The sequence below is a fragment of the Phoca vitulina genome, unplaced genomic scaffold (assembly GCF_004348235.1).
Source record: "Phoca vitulina isolate PV1807 unplaced genomic scaffold, GSC_HSeal_1.0 scaffold55, whole genome shotgun sequence".
NCBI lineage: Eukaryota > Metazoa > Chordata > Mammalia > Carnivora > Phocidae > Phoca > Phoca vitulina.
In genome coordinates, this window is record NW_022589758.1 from 9622538 (window position 1) to 9639415 (window position 16878).

A 16878-nucleotide genomic window follows, 5' to 3' on the forward strand; every position below is an offset into this window, starting at 1 on the left:
CATCAGATACCTGAAGAACAATGCTCCCTATCTTCTATGTTCTCCAGGAAAGAAATACTAAGCTCCTCAGTTAAAGGGGGGTTTTGCCTGGCATCCCTTGCTCCAGTGTCTGTTCTGGCTTCCTAAGTTAGAAGGTAGCCATATAAACAAGTGGGATCCTGTACTGTACTGAATACGGGAGAGCTTTGGGATTTTTTGGTGGCTCAGAGAGCATGCTATGAAAACAGGTTTCCAGAGTCCAGGGTCCTGCTGGGATAAGTAACTAGGAGAGAGAAGCCAGCAAACATCAAAAGGGTTAACTAAACACACAGAGCCTTGTGGGGAAAGCAGACATTTTGAAAACTGTGTTTTGGAAAGTGGGTCTCTTTGAGGAAAACAACTACATGCTGACTGTGGTTAAGTATGTGAATAAATTAGATTAACCAAGCGAGTTACAATATAACTCTTTGTTTTCTCATTCTTCTTAGAGCTTAGCCCTAAAAATCCAGGGTTGTCACACGAAAGCTTTTATGAAGGTTGTGTCCACTCTAAAGAAGTCCCTTATGTTTAAAATTTAGAAGCTGCAACAGCACAGCATCAGCCCACTGAATGCTTAACTCGATTGCAAAGACACCTCTTGAAAAACTAAACTGTAAAATCCGTAAAGTTTGAAATCCCTAGGCAAGTAAGAAAACATGTCCTGGGAAATTTTATGAAAGGAAATAATAAACAATGATAAAACCAGAAAGTGGGGAGAAAGACAACTTCCTGTAAAGATAACTTTAAAATTACCATTTTACTAAAATATTCTGCCTGACATAATCATTTGGGAAGAATAGGATTTCAGATCTAAGGACTTGCCAATCATTATGTTACATAGGATATCTCAGGGGTTTTCTCTCTCTCTCTGTGTGTGTGTGTGTGTGTGTGTGTGCGTGTGTGTGTTTAAAACAACTGCTATTGGCTAAGTGTATTCTGTTCCTCCAAAAACTTATAAAATCAAAATTTCTGAAACTATCAAAACGGGAATTAGCTGGGTTTGTCCATGTCCAGGCTTATGACATCCTGCTACTGATGCAACCACAGGGTTGACAGTAGAGCCATGGTCCGTCACTGCCCAGACCAGAGCCCAAGATCATCGACTGCTTCCATTCCACAGGGTAGCCTTTTGAGGGAAAGAAAGGGGCCCTTCACACAGAAAGGCAGAAGCAACAAATCAGAAGAAGCCCAATGACTTATTAATGCCTTATACCCACTCTACCCCATCCCATGAGTCTCCTTTGCATTGGGTCCCCAGCAGGGCCTAGGATGGACGGCACTTAACCACTGTTCCTTGAGGCAAGAGGCTGCTCAGCAGCCATTGATGGAGCTGGCCCTGCTCTGAGAACCCGGCCACCATCTCCTGCTAGGGGAAGTGGCTTCCTCCCCGACTGTGGCAGGCCTGGCCTCCCATTCGGAGTCTGCAGACGGCCTTGCCCACTCCTAGAATTCTGTTCGCTTGACTGGCTACGTCTTTGTTTTCTTGTTTCATCATCTCTTCCTGGGGACTGTCACCTCTATGTGACCCTGTGCATTATTCTCATCCCTTTTCTTTGTGCTGCCCGTCTAGGCTTCAAGCCAGTCAGGGGTTACCCACAGCTCAGACTGAGAGTCCCACACCCTTACTGAACATCCCCTCCGTCATCAATGCCTTCCTTGCCCCACCTAAGGCCACCAAATGCCCTTCATCAGAACGTTCTCCCAGCACCCCATTCCCCCATCATCTCTTTCTTTCTTGTGGCTCACCTTTGCCCAACAAATGTTTTAGTAGTTTCCAGATGGTTATCAACATAATAGTTAATAATAAGAGCTAACCTTTAGTAGGCACTCCCCAGGAACCAGGTATTACACTTAGCACTCTGTGTACATTGTTATCCAATCCTTGCCAACACACTACAGAGGGAAGTACTCTTACTAGTTTCTTTTTATAATGAGAAACTAAACCTCTGAGAGGTTAAGTTGCCTAAGGCCACACAACTAGGCCCGGGAATCAAGCTCCCAAACCAAATTTCTCAAATCCCTGGAGGTTCACTGCCATACTCTCAAAGCACCTCATATTCTCTATAAGAATGATTGAATTTGGTGTTTCTTCTGGATTATACTCTAAAGATTAATCGGTATGAGCGTTTTTCTAGATCATCAAAATCAGTAGTTCTCAGTATTGGCAGCAGGTTAGAATCGCCTAGAAAGCTTTTAAGAAATACTAAAGCCCCACCCTGAGAAACTCCTAATTTAATTGTATTTGCATCTGCATGTCAAAGTGAAGCCAGGATGGAGAGCCACTGATCTAGATAATGACCTTATAACTGAATCCTAGTTGTAGTTGTGAGCACAACCATTTCAGTTTGTGCTTATGCTGCTCACCTTAGCACTGTGTCATTAACAAAGACCAAGTCCCACCACAACAGCATGAAGGAGAACCTTCTACAGAGTTTTTAGAGAAAAATCACCACAGAATTGTGTCATCCAAGTGCATACAGTGCTGAAACCAATAACATCCACCCCAGCCATCAGCACCATGTTCCTCTGCAAGCAACAACTTCACTTGAGCAAAAAATCTCCCCTCATATTAAATCAGTGTTTTTCATTTGAATTTTATTAGTTTGGTCATTTTTTAAAGATTTGGTTTGCAAATGTATATTGGTTTTACAGTTGTGTAGGAGCTATGAACATAACATATCCACATCTAGTTATATGTCTATAGTAAGTAATATAATAAAAGTAACTTCTCTGGGGATCTGTGAGAATTCTGTATTTTTTAACAGATTTCTTTTTTTCTAATTTTTCAAAAAATTTAGTTACTTAACATACAGTGCAATATTGGTTTCAGGAGTAGAATTCAGTGATTCATCACTTACATGCAACACCCAGTGCTCATCACATCAAGTGGCCTCCTGAATACCCATCCCGCATCTAGCCCATCTCCCACCCACCTCCCTCCATCAACCCTCAGTTTGTTCTTTTTTCTTTTAAGTAGGCTCCATGCCCAGTGTGGAGCCCAAAGCGGACTTTGAACTCACGACCCTGAAATCAAGACCTGAGCTAGATCAAGAGTCAGACGCCTAACTAACTGAGTCACCCAGGCGCCCCTGTTCTCTGTCTTCAAGAGTCTCTTATGGTTTGTTTCCCTCTCTCTTTTTTCTTTCTTCCCTCCTCCCATATGTTCATCTGTTTTGTTTCTTAAATTCCACATACAAGTGAAATCATACGGTATTTGTCTTTCTCTGACTGACTTATTTTGCTTAGCATAATATATTCTAGCTCCTCCATGTCACTGCAAATGGCAAGATTTTATTCTTTTTGATGACTGAGTAACATTCCATTGTATATATACCACATCTTCTTTATCCATTCATCAGTCAATGGACACTTGGGTTCTCTCCATAGTTTGGCTATTGTTGATAATGGTGCTATAAACATTGGGGTGCATGTACCCCTTCGAATCTGTATTTTTGTATCCTTTGGGTAAATACCTAGTAGTACAATTGCTAGATCATGGGGTAGTTCTATTTTAACTTTTTGAGGAACCTCCATACTGTTCCACAGAGTGGCTGCACCAGTTTGCATTCCCACCAACAGTGCAAGAGGGTTCCCCTTTTCCATATCCTTGCCAACACCTGTTGTTTCTTGTGTTGTTAATTTTAGCCAAGAATTCTTTCTTGAAAAGAGGTCTATGTTAAGTTTGAGACACACTGCCATAACCATAATGCAAAACTATCTGCTTCTACGTGGTCAAAAAAAAAAAGAGGGTGTCAGAAGTAAAACTTTACCAATTGGGCCCCAACTTGATCAGATTCAGGTTTGATTTTTTTGGCAAGAAAATTTCACTCACACACACACACACACACACAAAAAGAACATTTCACAGATGATTTTCCCCCCATCAAGGTGCATATAAAGTCTAGTCGTCTCTTTGTGATGCTGGTGGCTATTAATAGCAACACTTACTAGGTCCACTGATTCACCGGGAGTTGCAAAATGGTGATATTCTATTTCTATCATTGTTTCTTCATTTATTAGCTAAAATATTTCTATAAAAAGAGCACTCTCCCATCTTGTATTTCATTACCATGAAGTACAATTCACCCAGCAAAGGCAGGATAAATACTTGATTCTTCCCTTTTATTTACTAGCTCTCAAAAAGAGTGAACTGGCTTCCCCAGCATCTTCCAATTAGCACCCCCCACCCCACCTGCCACCAAGTATCATTATTAACTCATGGACTTTAAACATTTCCTGTCTTAATTCATTGTCCTTATTTTTCTTATTGAAGCTCAGATGGCCCTAATTGTTCAGTGGGAGGTTCTTCAAGTTGGCTTCAGAGTCCTTTGAACGCGACCCCAGAAGCTCTTGGTAGCTTCTTCACTTTTAAGATGTCTCAGGTGCATCTTGTACATTTCCTACCCCAGATGTGACATCGATGGCTAGGTCCTTCTGAGATTCAGAGGTTCCTAGAGAAGCAACATTTACTGGGAGCAACTGTGTTCTCTGCTGTTTTGATAACGACAGGGGCGCAGCGGGGAGAGCCTTTTAAATGGGGGCTGAGGGTGGTGGCATTTCACTTCTGGCTTAGCTCAGAGAGACTTTCCTCAGCTCTCTTCTTCCACCTGGTTCCTTATACTGCTTTCTTTCATCCAGTCCCTCAACAACAACAACAAAAGTGATTTCAGAGGCAGTTTGGGTCTGGTGGAAAGAACACTCCACTTGGGAGTCAAAGGAAGCTGAATTAGATCCTGGTTCTTCTTCATTACAGTTGCCATTCATAAATGAGATTATGGATATGGACGTGCACGAGGTACATTATTAATAGATTCTATGTGATCTGCTTATCATAAGCTATGTTGAGCATTTACTATGTGCCAAATGTTGTGATTTTGTTACTTCATTAATCTTCAGGACAACAGCGTAGGGTATTTGAAGGGTGGCAGAATATGCCACCCCCAAATATGCCACTTTGGCAGAAGGATTATTTTGAGCTACAGGCACTTGAAAAACAGCAGATGCAAGAAGAGCGTTCTTATCTCCCCTTTTCTTTCTGAAAACGGGAGATAAGACTCCCATGTGCGAAGTTGCCCTCCCTGTCCCAGGAGCAAAGAAACATACTTGCACCATGAGTCAGTGCCAGAATTGTGTACAGTTTGTTAAAATAATCCTTCTCTTCCTTTAGCCTCCCCACATATTTTAGCTACTTTTCCACAATTGCCTCTCTTTGTTCGACCTAGTTTTTTTTTTTTTTAAGATTTTATTTATTTACTTGACAGAGAGCACACACACAAGCGGGAGAGCAGCAGAGGGAGAGGGAGAAGCAGGCTCCCCCCCAAGCAGGGAGCCCAAAGCAGGACTTGATCCCAGGACGCTGGGATCATGACCTGAGCCGAAGGCAGATGCTTAACTGACTGAGCCACCAAGGCGCCCCTGTTCAACCTAGTTTAAAAGCATGTAGGTTTTGCCACTTCTTTGGATCTTCAGTTCCTTATGAGGGCTCCCATGTCACGTAAAATTTATATGAAATAAATGTGTGTGCTTTTCTCCTGTTAATCTGTTTGATGTTAATTAGATTCTCAAGCCCAGCCAAAGACCCCGGAGAATGAAGTTTTGCCTCCCTCACATATTCCAGAGGTGTGCTGGTAAAGCAGCTGGAAGTGGGGTTGGGGGCCTTGATTCATAGAAGTTGCTGATTAACATGGTGTAAATACTTCCAATACTTCTGATTTGAAGCTACCCATGGTTTTAACCACTGGCTTGCAAAATTCCTGAATGTTTAACAAGAGGCTCTCCCAAGCCGGTAGGAGCCTGCTTCAGCACACCCCTGAATCAGACCCACTTTAAAGATGAGGAAACATTGGCTGAGGGAGATTGAGCAACGTGGATTCATTCAGCCCGTGCAGGTCCGGGCTGTCAGCCGGCTTTGGGCCTCCACAGCTCCGCACACATGTGCTTTCTCTACCATACACTTGCCCCTTCTCCAAGCCTCTGGTTCATACTCTTTGGCCCCAGATTTATGCTTAGGCATGACAGTGTGACCCAAATGTTTACTTCCTTGACTGTTAACATCCTGAGAGCAGAGGCCATATCCCATAATCTTTTTTTTTTTTTTAGATTTTATTTATTTATTTGAGAGAGAGACAGAGATAGTGAGAGAGAGCACAAGCGGGGAGGAGAGGGAGAAGCAGGCTTCCCGCTGAGCAGGGAGCCCGATGCGGGGCTCGATCCCAGAACCCTGGGACCATGACCTGAGCTAAAGGCAGATGCTTAACCGACTGAGCCACCCAGGCGCCCTCCCATAATCTTTATATCCTCAGGGCCTCATTCCATGCATGGCACACAGTGGGCACTTGATAAAAGAATTTATTTCATTAAATAAATGAAATAAACCAGCCCCAGTTTTAGAGGGGAAACTGAGAGAATCAGCTCTCATGTTATTCTTTACTTGTAATAGGCCCCCATTTTGAGAGTCACAATTTAATCGGAAAAAAAAAGAAAGCTCATAATTATAGAGCACTTTTAATCCTCAAAACAAAGACATCCTTCTGTGCATGAGGAAGGCAGGGTGTAGGGGGTGAAGCAATTTATTCAATGTTATACAACCAAAAGGCAACGGGGTTGAGATTTGAACTGGTCGCCAAGCTCCGGATACATCTCACAAACCATAACTCACCATCTAGTGTAACCATACATGGTGGCCTTTGGTCATGGATACTGGTGGTGCTTTGGGGCTAAGACTGTGTCTTTGCCACGTGGAAAGGGTCTCGCCTGTGCCTAGATTAGGTGTGAAGGACCCGGGGGAATGTGGGCTTCCTATCAACTGCTCCTTGCCTCAAAACTTCTCAGCCAGCCCTGCAAGAAAATTCAACTTTTCCACAGAAGACCCGCTTCAAGACAAGGCAAGTGGTTCAGGAACCATCCCATTTCACTTTTTCTTCCTCAAATTATATGCGAGTTCTGTTACTAGAAACAAAAATGTGCTCTCCTAAATTTTCCACACAGGCCTCCAAGGAGTTGAAAAACAAAAATCATTTTCCAGTTTCTCTGGCTTCAAGCCTGATTCTAGGATGTGATCCAACACTAATCACCATCCAAATGCCTGTCAGCAAGACAGTCGCTATGCACTCTGGCATATAGTACTGAGGCAGTCTTGTGCAATGTTGTTAAAGCATTATGTTATAATTATACCCCGGCCTTGTTTCCTGCACATCTCGCAGATGCTTATCCACCAACGGGGTGTTAGCTGACAACCACTCTAAACAAGCCTGGACAAAAGAAATAATAGCGGTAACCCCGAGGAACTTCTGAAAGAATACGCAGCTAATGTTCCAGAATGTTCAGCCAGTTCAATATTCTCTTACAAGCAAGTCAAATGTCAGGCAGCATTTCTACCTTCTCCTATTCTGCCTTTGACCTCTCTTTGTACTCTCCTGTCTTGTCCAGAACAATGTCACTTAACTCCTCAGCATCTTAAAACATGTCAACTTAAAACATGAAACACTGGGGGAAATTCTTACAACCCCTCAGCCTCAGAACCCAACACTACCCCACCTCCCAAAGAAGTTAAAATGCTTCTCTGTAAGGAGTGGCGTACGCATGCTGTTCCTTAGAACTGCTAAAGAAGAGCAACCCACCTACTGTCTTATTGCTCCTCCCCTGGGATGGGAGGAAAAGGGTTATGCCAGGGCCACGGACACTCATGGTCATGAACACTATGGTCTCGTGCCAGACCGGATGGAACTCTGGGGAAATGTTCCCACTGAAATCCAGGAAAGTGGTGAAGAGAAAGATCCTGAGGGAAGAATCTAGGTGGTGGTGTGTGTGGCTTACATTCTTGTCTGTGTTTTAAGAGGTTTCCAAGCAGGTTTTAATTAACCTTCAGCTGAAACTTGCTAAACAAGTTTTGCAACCCAGGTTATTGTGTTAGTATTTTTCCGGGTGTATTGTCCTAGGTTTGAATTTCATGAAGTTTATTATTCTAACTACAACTCAATGGGAAAAAGCTAAGTATATGTTTTAAAACCTAGGTATTTCCTGGTAATGACTTGTAGGAAAGAAGGATATCTTCATGAGATTTGGACCAAAAAAGGAAGTGAAAATTTTAAAGGTGACATTTACGAGTGATAAGATAAAACCAAAACTATTTAAGAATATGCCTTTCTTCAAATGAAATATTCAGTCTTTTGGTTCAAATGATAATTTATTTGAGACCTAGCTTTTAAAACAAACCCTTAGGTTTCATATGCTCCAAATGAGGCAGGAGGGAAGGGTGGCTCAGGAGACAAGTTGACCAAAGTAAAGCCATTTTGGTTTTAGGCTGATGCTTAACCTGAAAGTCAGTAGGTCATGAAAAGAGTCACAAGATCCAACTCATGGAAGACCACAAGACCCTACTCCCTCTGGCAGTAAAAGCCACATAGGCTGGACATTTTTTTTTTTTTTAAAGGAGGCTCCATGCCCAACATGGGGCTTGAATTCATGACCTGGAGATCAAGAGTCGCATGCTCGACTGAATGAGCCAACCAGGTGCCCCTAGGCTAGACATTCTTAGAATTGCTCCCTATGGGTAATTCCACAACCCTGAGACAATGGAAGAACTAACCACCCAATGTAAGTGATAAACCCAAAATTAAAGAGTAAGCCCCTCCCTGTATGGTTAGCTAACCTAAAAAAAAAAAAAAAAAACTTATAAAACCCTTCGGTAGAGGCAAAGGGGGGTCCTTTTCCCATCTGGGAGGAGAGACCATTTCTTTGTCTTTGAAGCAGCTCCTTTCTTACTTCTATGCTTTATAATTCTATACTTTATAAATCCTTGTCCCTTTCTCTGAATGATTTGCTCTTGAATTCTTTCTCGGGCAAAGCCAAGAACCCTCTTGGCAATCGTCCTGAATCTTTCCCTCTCAGGGCCTTGGCTGTTAGGCATCACAAACCCTAGGAGACAAATTCAGAATAGTTTCTGTTTCTTTCTGGTCTACTTCATCAAGTCCTACATTTCAGAGACTAAAGTACCACATGATCTTTCTGCAACAATAACCACTGAATAATAATCACTCTGTCCTCAAAGAGCCACTGAGAAAAGTAGGCTTTGAGGAAACTCAGAAATCATCAGAAGATGTAGGATGCTGCCCAAGAGGCCTCCATCCCAGAGCCCTTAGAATAATTTCTTAACATGATTTCTGTAAGTCACTCTTTATAGTCATTTTTATAAGCCCCTGCCTCAAGCACAGAGGAGTCATATAACTCAAGGTCTTCAAATTGAGAAACATTTGCCACTTGAGGTATATGAGAACTTTTCAGGGGACTGAGTTTCAGGAACTTGGTTTCCAAACCTCAAATTCCTGGAAATAATCTGCCTGATAATGACCCTGAGGTGAAGAGGTCAGTCTTGGTACCCCTTGCCCATCTCCAGTTTCATAATTGCCCTTCTCCCACAAAGGTGTATCCCTCACTCACCCCAAATCCCAGCATGGTGTGCTATCTTGAACTACAAAAACCTCTGGGCACTAAACCAAAGAATAATTCAGCAATGTACAGCTCCAAAGGAAAGAGTTCCTTGAGAGTAAGGCCAGTGTGGGGGAGGAAAAATAATTTTCCCTCTACCCTTCTAGGTTCTTGGCTGAGACTCCCTGGAATAAAAGACAGATAAACAGGAGAAAAATAAACAAAAGTTTAATAACATGCATACCTCCTGTATACATGGGAGAGCCCAAGATAAATGAGTAACTCTCCAAAATGGTCCAAACCACCACCTTAAATATCATCTCCAGCTAAAGACAAAAGAAGATGCTGGGGGAGGGCAGTTATGGGAGGCTATCAGGCCAAGCACAGGAAACAAAGGCATGGTTGTTATGCAGGTTTGCCCTTGCCTTCTCCACTGATTAGAGTTTCTAGAGATTTATAGTCATCCTTTTCAGTGAGTGAGAGAGAGAGAGAAACAGATGCTCCTACAAACGGATATTTCCCTTATAAATGTAAATGTCTCTTACGAAAGGGTAATTTCTAGTCGGTTTTCGGAGCTTCTCCTGTGTCTGTTGTCTCTCAAAAAATAACCAGTTCAAGATAATCTTTATGCCAAAGAGACATATTTTTGGGTGACATATTCTGCTCCCCTTCACCAGCTTCTCAGATTGCTTAGGAGTATAGAAGAAAGTTTTATTTCAAACTCCACAAAGGAAGAGGCCCCTAAGCAAGCTAATTCAAAGGTTCTCTCTTGGTAGAGATGTCAGTGGTACAATACAGAAACTACTAGTTAAAGAGCATCAGCAGTCAGCTAGTGGGTAACCATAACATTCCACCACGAGATTGCTCAAGGATTTTGTCAGGATTGTTAATTACCTCCCAGAAGAGACTGCAAATTACATCAGACATAAAAGTTCTATCCCAGACCAGATTTAGGACAATTTTCTCTCTCAAGACCTAAAAAAAATTGATAGGAATTGCAACTTATTTTATCCAGGTGACAAACTGCTTTACCTAAGCATTAGAATGAGATAATATTTCGTGTTTATTTGAATTGAAAAATGAAGTGAGATTTTCTTGGAAGATTTCCATTCCCCTCCACCTAATTAGCTCCTATTCCTCCTCAGCTCTCAGCTTAAACTGTCACTTCCTCAGGGAAGCCCTCCCAGAACACCCACCCACCCACCTCCTATTACACATTCCTTTAACACCTCCTGACTTGCACTCTGCCCAGCTGTGATTTGCTGTTGGTGGAATTCTTTAAGCTCTGTCTCCTCTAGTAGAGCACAAGCTCCACAAAGGCAAGAATCATGTCAGTTACAGGTCCACCATTGTTTGGTGAGCAGGAAGAGGGCTAACATTTTGCACAATTCTTTAAAAGTTAGTTTGATTTGTCTAGTTTGACAGTGAGGATTGGCTTGGCCATTAGATTAGCAGAGAATCTCCTTCCATCAATTGGATGAGCTAAATGAGCTGTGCCAAGATTCTGAAACAATAAAAATAGATTTAAGGGAGGTGCATAATATATAGTATATCAGAAATCACATTCTTTGCAATTACTTAACCTATGTTTTTACAAAGATGTTAATTTGAAATATGCATGAGAAAATTTAAAAATTAAAATTTTAAAAGACAGAATATGTGAGGGGTACATAGTTGTTCAAAATTCCTTTAGGGCATATGCGAACAGAAATGCTTGAACAAAACTGAAATAGTACAATCACTGCATTAACACAGGACTCCCATCTCTACTGTTCCTGGGTGGGTGTCAGTCGGCATCTACTTGAACACATTTGGTGATAGGGAGACTACCTACATGGTAGCTCAAAGGATTGCTGGAAAGCTCCATTTGTGAAAAACTTCAGCTAGCCTGGAGTTGAAAGCTGCCTCTTTGTTATTTGCATTCACCCAATGGTGGCCTTAATTCTGCCCACTGGACCTAGAATAGCACCTCATCCACTGAGCAGGCTTTTGATGATTCCAAGACAGATGCATCAGATATCCAATCCTTCAATCATTCTTTATTAAATATAATTTCTAGGCAGGGCACCATCCTTCTTTGAAGATCTCGGTTTCCCTTTGCCTAATTAACTCCTACTCTTCTCAGCAGTTAGCTTAAACGTCACTTCCAGCACCTCCAAGCAATGTGTCCATTTTCCACACAGGGAAAGCGAGAAGGCAGAGGGTAAAATACCCAGGCTGTCCTCATTTAGCTTGCGCCCCCCTCTTTTTTTAATTCTGAAGAAAAGCTTCTTCATGCACATCCACCTACACTTCATTTACTGGGATATGGTCACATGGTAACCTTTAGCTGCAAGGGAGGCTGGAAATTCTAATATTTTGCTTTCCAGTTACTCTTGTAGAGAAAGTCATGGCTGTAAGATAAGCCAAGTGATAAAGCATATATTGCAAGAATTACAAGCTATAATTTTTAAAATGCTTTGGAGGACTGCAAGGCAAACTAAATAATCAGCTAACAAAATAGTTACTTACACAAACTTTTGCCACCGGGTAAAGCTGTGCAACTTTCTAATTGGGTTTAAAGCAAAAATATAAACAGGTCACCAAAAAATGCAAATTCTCAAAAAATAAAGAGCAGGCCGTATGGCCTGACACTGCTCTGTTCTTAAACTTTTCCAGTGACTTCTCCTTCAACTTCCAACTCCAACCACCTTATCCCCAAATATTAATGGTTGTGACTTGTGTGTTATCCAATCAGCATGAAAGTCAGAAATTCTTAAAATACATTTTAAATTGTGGATCACACCAATAGATGACTTGGTCTATAAAGCAATGTGATTTTTTTAAAGGCAACTTAATTTTAGAAACACACACAAATGTTCAGTTGATTATGCTGAAGACCATTTTCTTCTGGTGTGTCAGCATGATTTCTTCATCAAATTAGGTACTTTGTCTGCTTTGTGAAACACTGGCAGTTTCATTTCCTGCTAAGGAAACAGTATCTTCAGAACTCAGATAAATCTTTGCCTTTCCAATTTGAGTACTGAAAATAAACAAAGAAAAAATTTAAACACATTTATGTATATTTGGGAATAGTATAGCAAGTCTGTTTTTAGAATCATTTAAAGGTTTAGAAAGGGATTATTGTGATGGAAAAAAATCACCTTTTAATGTGAGTATTTACATATGGAAGATCTATTTTTGAAGCTATTCTGCCCGATGCTGCTGGATTTGTTCCTAAATTCTTTCTTTTTGTAAAATAGTTAAAAACACATCACCATCACAATCTACACACATCCACCTAGACTCTTAGAGTGAAGTCTGGGGTGGGTCCGGGGACCCAATCCTCCCCAGTATATGTTGCATACAACATCCTAAAAGCTTTTAGGAAGTTTTTTCATTATTAGTGTTTTGTTTTAGAAAGAGTCCAAAAGAGGACATGGTGAAAATCTAAAGGCTAAGTAAGACAAGGAGGAAGAGAAAACATTTAAAAATAGAATCACATGGTTTGCAAGCTGGGAAAGAGCAAGGAAAAGGGGGACTTGGGAGAAATTGTAGAGAAAATGTGCTGAATGCCAGGGAAGAGAGGTGAGCAATGTAGTGAATGTTTTCTCAAATGTCTGTATAGGGCTCAGTATGACAATGACTTTAATGCGGCATCCAATAGATAGTGGAGGGGGACTACATACAGGGTTGTTTGGTTTCTGGTGTTTATGAAACAGTCCAGATTTTTTGGTTTTCTGTCTGAAAGCAAAAAATCTGAATTCCAAATATCGTGGCCTGTGGTGGCTAGTCTTTGCCCAGCCCACTCTCCATTTTCCTTCTTTGGCTCCTTTGCAGAACTCCCCATCCCATCTCCTTGGCCCAGGTGTCCCAGTAAGGTTATCAGTCATGGTACCCTGCCCCTCCCTAGCCTCCTGCCAGGAATTGGCTCAGGGCTGGATAAACCCGGGCTTCACAGCTCCCACTATTTCCAGATAGTTCTCAAGCTGGAGGCTGTAGCCGAGGGCTGTTGGCTGCCATCTTCCTTGCCTTGAGGGAGCACCTGCTGCAAATGCAACCGAGGGCTGTGGGAATCAGAGCCAATTACTGAGGTACTGGCCTAGCCTTTTGAGCTGTTCCTCCTTCTTAGAATCCCTCCTCATTCTCTGTCCTTGAACTCTCAGCTCAAGCTCCACCCCAGCCCATGGGAAAGAACCACAGCCCCTGCTTACAGACTGCCTCATATTATTGACTATATCACACAGGGGTGGCTCTTCTCCCCACCTAGGTAGGTCCTAAAAGGCTTGGTAGGGGGGCGCCTCGGTGGCTCAGTCGGTTAAGCGTTTGCCTTCGGCTCAGGTCGTGATCCCAGGGTCCTGGGATCGAGCCCCACATCGGTCTCCCTGCTCGGTGGGAAGCCTGCTTCTCCCTCTCCCACTCCCCCCTGCTTGTGTTCTCTCTCTCACTGTGTCTCTCTCTGTCAAATAAATAAATAAAATCTTTAAAACAAACAAACAAACAAAAAGGCTTGGTAGGGGCCATGTTACTGTTTTTTTCTGCCTCCTGTTGTGTACAGCACAAGCCTGGCATGTAGTAGAGTGACAGGTAAGACTTGTTCAATTCAATTATTTTCTTGCGACAGAAAATATACTAAAACCAGAATGTTTTTCTAATACGTAATCACATTAAGTGGCTGCTTAAGAAACATTTACTGTGCATAACTTGTATTATCTCATTTAATCTGCACAACCAACCTGTGGGGTAGATGTTCAAGTTTATGACCTTGGAATTTTGAAGTTCTGTGTTATAAACTGCAATGAACACAAGTACCTCTGACTCCAAATTCTGTCTAAGAAAATGTACTCCCCGTAATGCCTCCTCGCCACCCCCTCCCACCAACCAACAAGCAAACTTGCACCACATTACTATCCCCGGCATCTCCGGGGTAAAGGACATTCCAAGGACAAGGCCTTACAAGCTGAATAAACTGGGACAAATCATCCATTTTGAGTTCTGTCAAACACATTTCCCAAGCAACAAAATATGTGATTCAGCATAGAAAAAAACTAACCATTCACTCAGATAACACATTTTTTGAGAAAGCTCTTGGCTAACCTTAGTAACCCTGCCCCTGCAGGAGAGGACTCCATTTGGGGAATGGAGGGAGGGAGGACAAGCCAGTTGTTGGACTGGGACCTTCCGGAACCACAGCTGTGACCCTTAACAAGATAGCTGACCTGGGCCTTTCATTTGCTTTGACTTCATTTGTGTGTTTAATCCCAAAGTTGCAAATAACAGGAAACGAACCACAGTTTAGCCAGTTAACATCAAAGGTAGGAGACCAGGAGGCCAACTGTGAAAAAGAATTAAAAGGGTAAAAAAATCCAGTGAGTCACACCCTTTCAATACTCCTGAGAACCACAAGAAGCAAAATGTGTGGGAACCTACAAGTGGACACCCCAAATAAGAACAGACCTGGTGCTCTTTGAAAAATGTAAAGTTCCACACAAATGTGAGAAATAATACATAAGCCATAGTTTGGGCAAATACTCATCAGCTGGAAAAATGATTTTTAATGGTAATTAATTTGGGGACATACTGATTTGGAGTGCATACATTTCATCCATTTGTTATTGCTTGTAGAGAGAATAATCCTTGCGGGAACTTTCTTTTGAATTTCAGACAATAAATGTCACAGATTATGTGGCACTTTAACTTTGAAATAAAAGTTTTTATGTTGTTCTTTAATAAAAATGGCAAGCTTACAAGTCCTGCTGCTGGGGAGAAAGCAGTAGCAATCTGCTCTTTGTCACAGCAGTTCTCATCCCTGGGGAGCTTTACAAAAATACCGATACCTGGTCGCCCCCCTCCCTGCGAGACTCTGATGTCACTAGTTTGAGTATCGGAATTTTTTAGATTGCCCCAGGTGGTTCAAGTGTGTGGATGAGGGCAAGAAGAACCACTGTCTTCAGGGCTTCTTAGGAAGCAAAGCAGCTGCCCAGAGAAGGAAGGATATTTCTGGAAGTAGGCGGAATCCATAGTCTTGATTCCATACCCTTTAGCTTAGCACTCTCCACTCCAGGACATGTCCTCCGAGCGTTTCTACTACAAGCAATCTGGACTTCAAACAGCACCTCATAACCTTCCTATTATTTCAGATGTCCAGGAGCAAAAGGGATAGAGGAAAACTTCCACGGCCGCCAGCGGTCGTGCTGGGTCTGCTCGACTCCACCACTTAGGCTGAGTTTGGACAAAGCAAAAATGTCCACAATGAGACTGTTTAAGAGATGGGACCCTCTCAGAGTGTATATGTGTGTGTTTTAGCTGAAGTACAGCTGACATGCAATACTAGTTTCAGGTGCACAACACAGTGATTGCACAACTCTACAGATGATGAAATGCTCACCATAAATGTAATCACCAGGGGCGCCTGGGTGGCTCAGTCGTTAAGCGTCTGCCTTCGGCTCAGGTCATGATCCCAGGGTCCTGGGATCGAGCCCCGCATCGGGCTCCCTGCTCAGCGGAAAGCCTGCTTCTCCCTCTCCCACTCCCCCTGCTTGTGTTCCTGCTCCCTATCTCTTCTCTTTCAAATAAATAAATAAAAAATCTTTAAAAAAAAAATAAATAAATGTAATCACTATCTGTCACCCTACAAAGTTATTACACTATTATCGACTGTATTTCCTTGCTGTACTTTCCATCCTCGTGACTTCTTTTTTTAAAAAAGATTTTATTTATTTATTTGAGAGAGAGCCAGAGACAGTGAGCACACAGACGGAGAGGGAGAAGCAGGTTGCCTGCTGAGCAGGGAGCCAGATGTGGGGCTCGATCCCCAGGCCCCCAAGATCATGACCTTGAGCCAAAGGCAGATGCTTAACCAACTGAGCCAGCCAGGAACCTCGACTTATTTTATAACTACAAGTTTTTAACTCTTAATCCCCCTCACCTATGTGTGTGTGTGTGTTTTAACAACAATCAGAGTAACTTGGTACAAAGGCGTAGCACAGTAGGGCTTAACAAATTTATGGCTAGCACCTCTGACTAAAAGTGCACATAACCTTAGCCATAAAAATATTTATGTAATGGTGCACATGCAGGGGTTTTGCTTTCTGCCTGGTTTTATTTCACCTAACAATCAAAGAGAACTGGGAGAGAAAAAAGTGATCTCTAACTCTTATGTCTGACAATTCATCCGAGTAAAGGAGAATGAGGTTTAATGAGAAAGGACCAAAAATAGTATAAAGAAGTGAAAATCGGATTGAAAACAAAGAAATATTTTCAAGAGTCTGCTTTCAAAACAAAAGGTTCATTGCTGTGACTTTGCTGTAACTTCATTTTGATAATTTAGATTTGATTTAAATTTGGCTCCCCTCTTTTTTTCTCGTGTCTGCCAAAAACATTGGTGTTTCCCTGATGTACACCTCGGAATCTGCAAAGAGATGAAGATATCCGTATCTCCGGGTTAAACACTGA

At 42.1% G+C, this 16878-nt stretch overlaps 1 protein-coding gene across 3 annotated transcripts in view; it reads right to left on the minus strand.

The window, feature by feature from the left end:
* The window catches only part of APOO (apolipoprotein O), a 160931-nt gene that overhangs the window by 63070 nt on the left and 80983 nt on the right, over window positions 1-16878 (minus strand). The window contains exon 8 of one of the 3 annotated variants that reach the window (XM_032389521.1): window positions 12287-12466. The exons of the other annotated variants lie outside the window; for them this stretch is intronic. Within the exon in view, the coding sequence (XP_032245412.1) occupies window positions 12428-12466 (39 nt within the window). The 3' untranslated portion in view covers window positions 12287-12427. Of the gene's footprint in view, window positions 1-12286; window positions 12467-16878 lie in introns of those variants that run through there. 3 annotated transcript variants of the gene reach the window in all.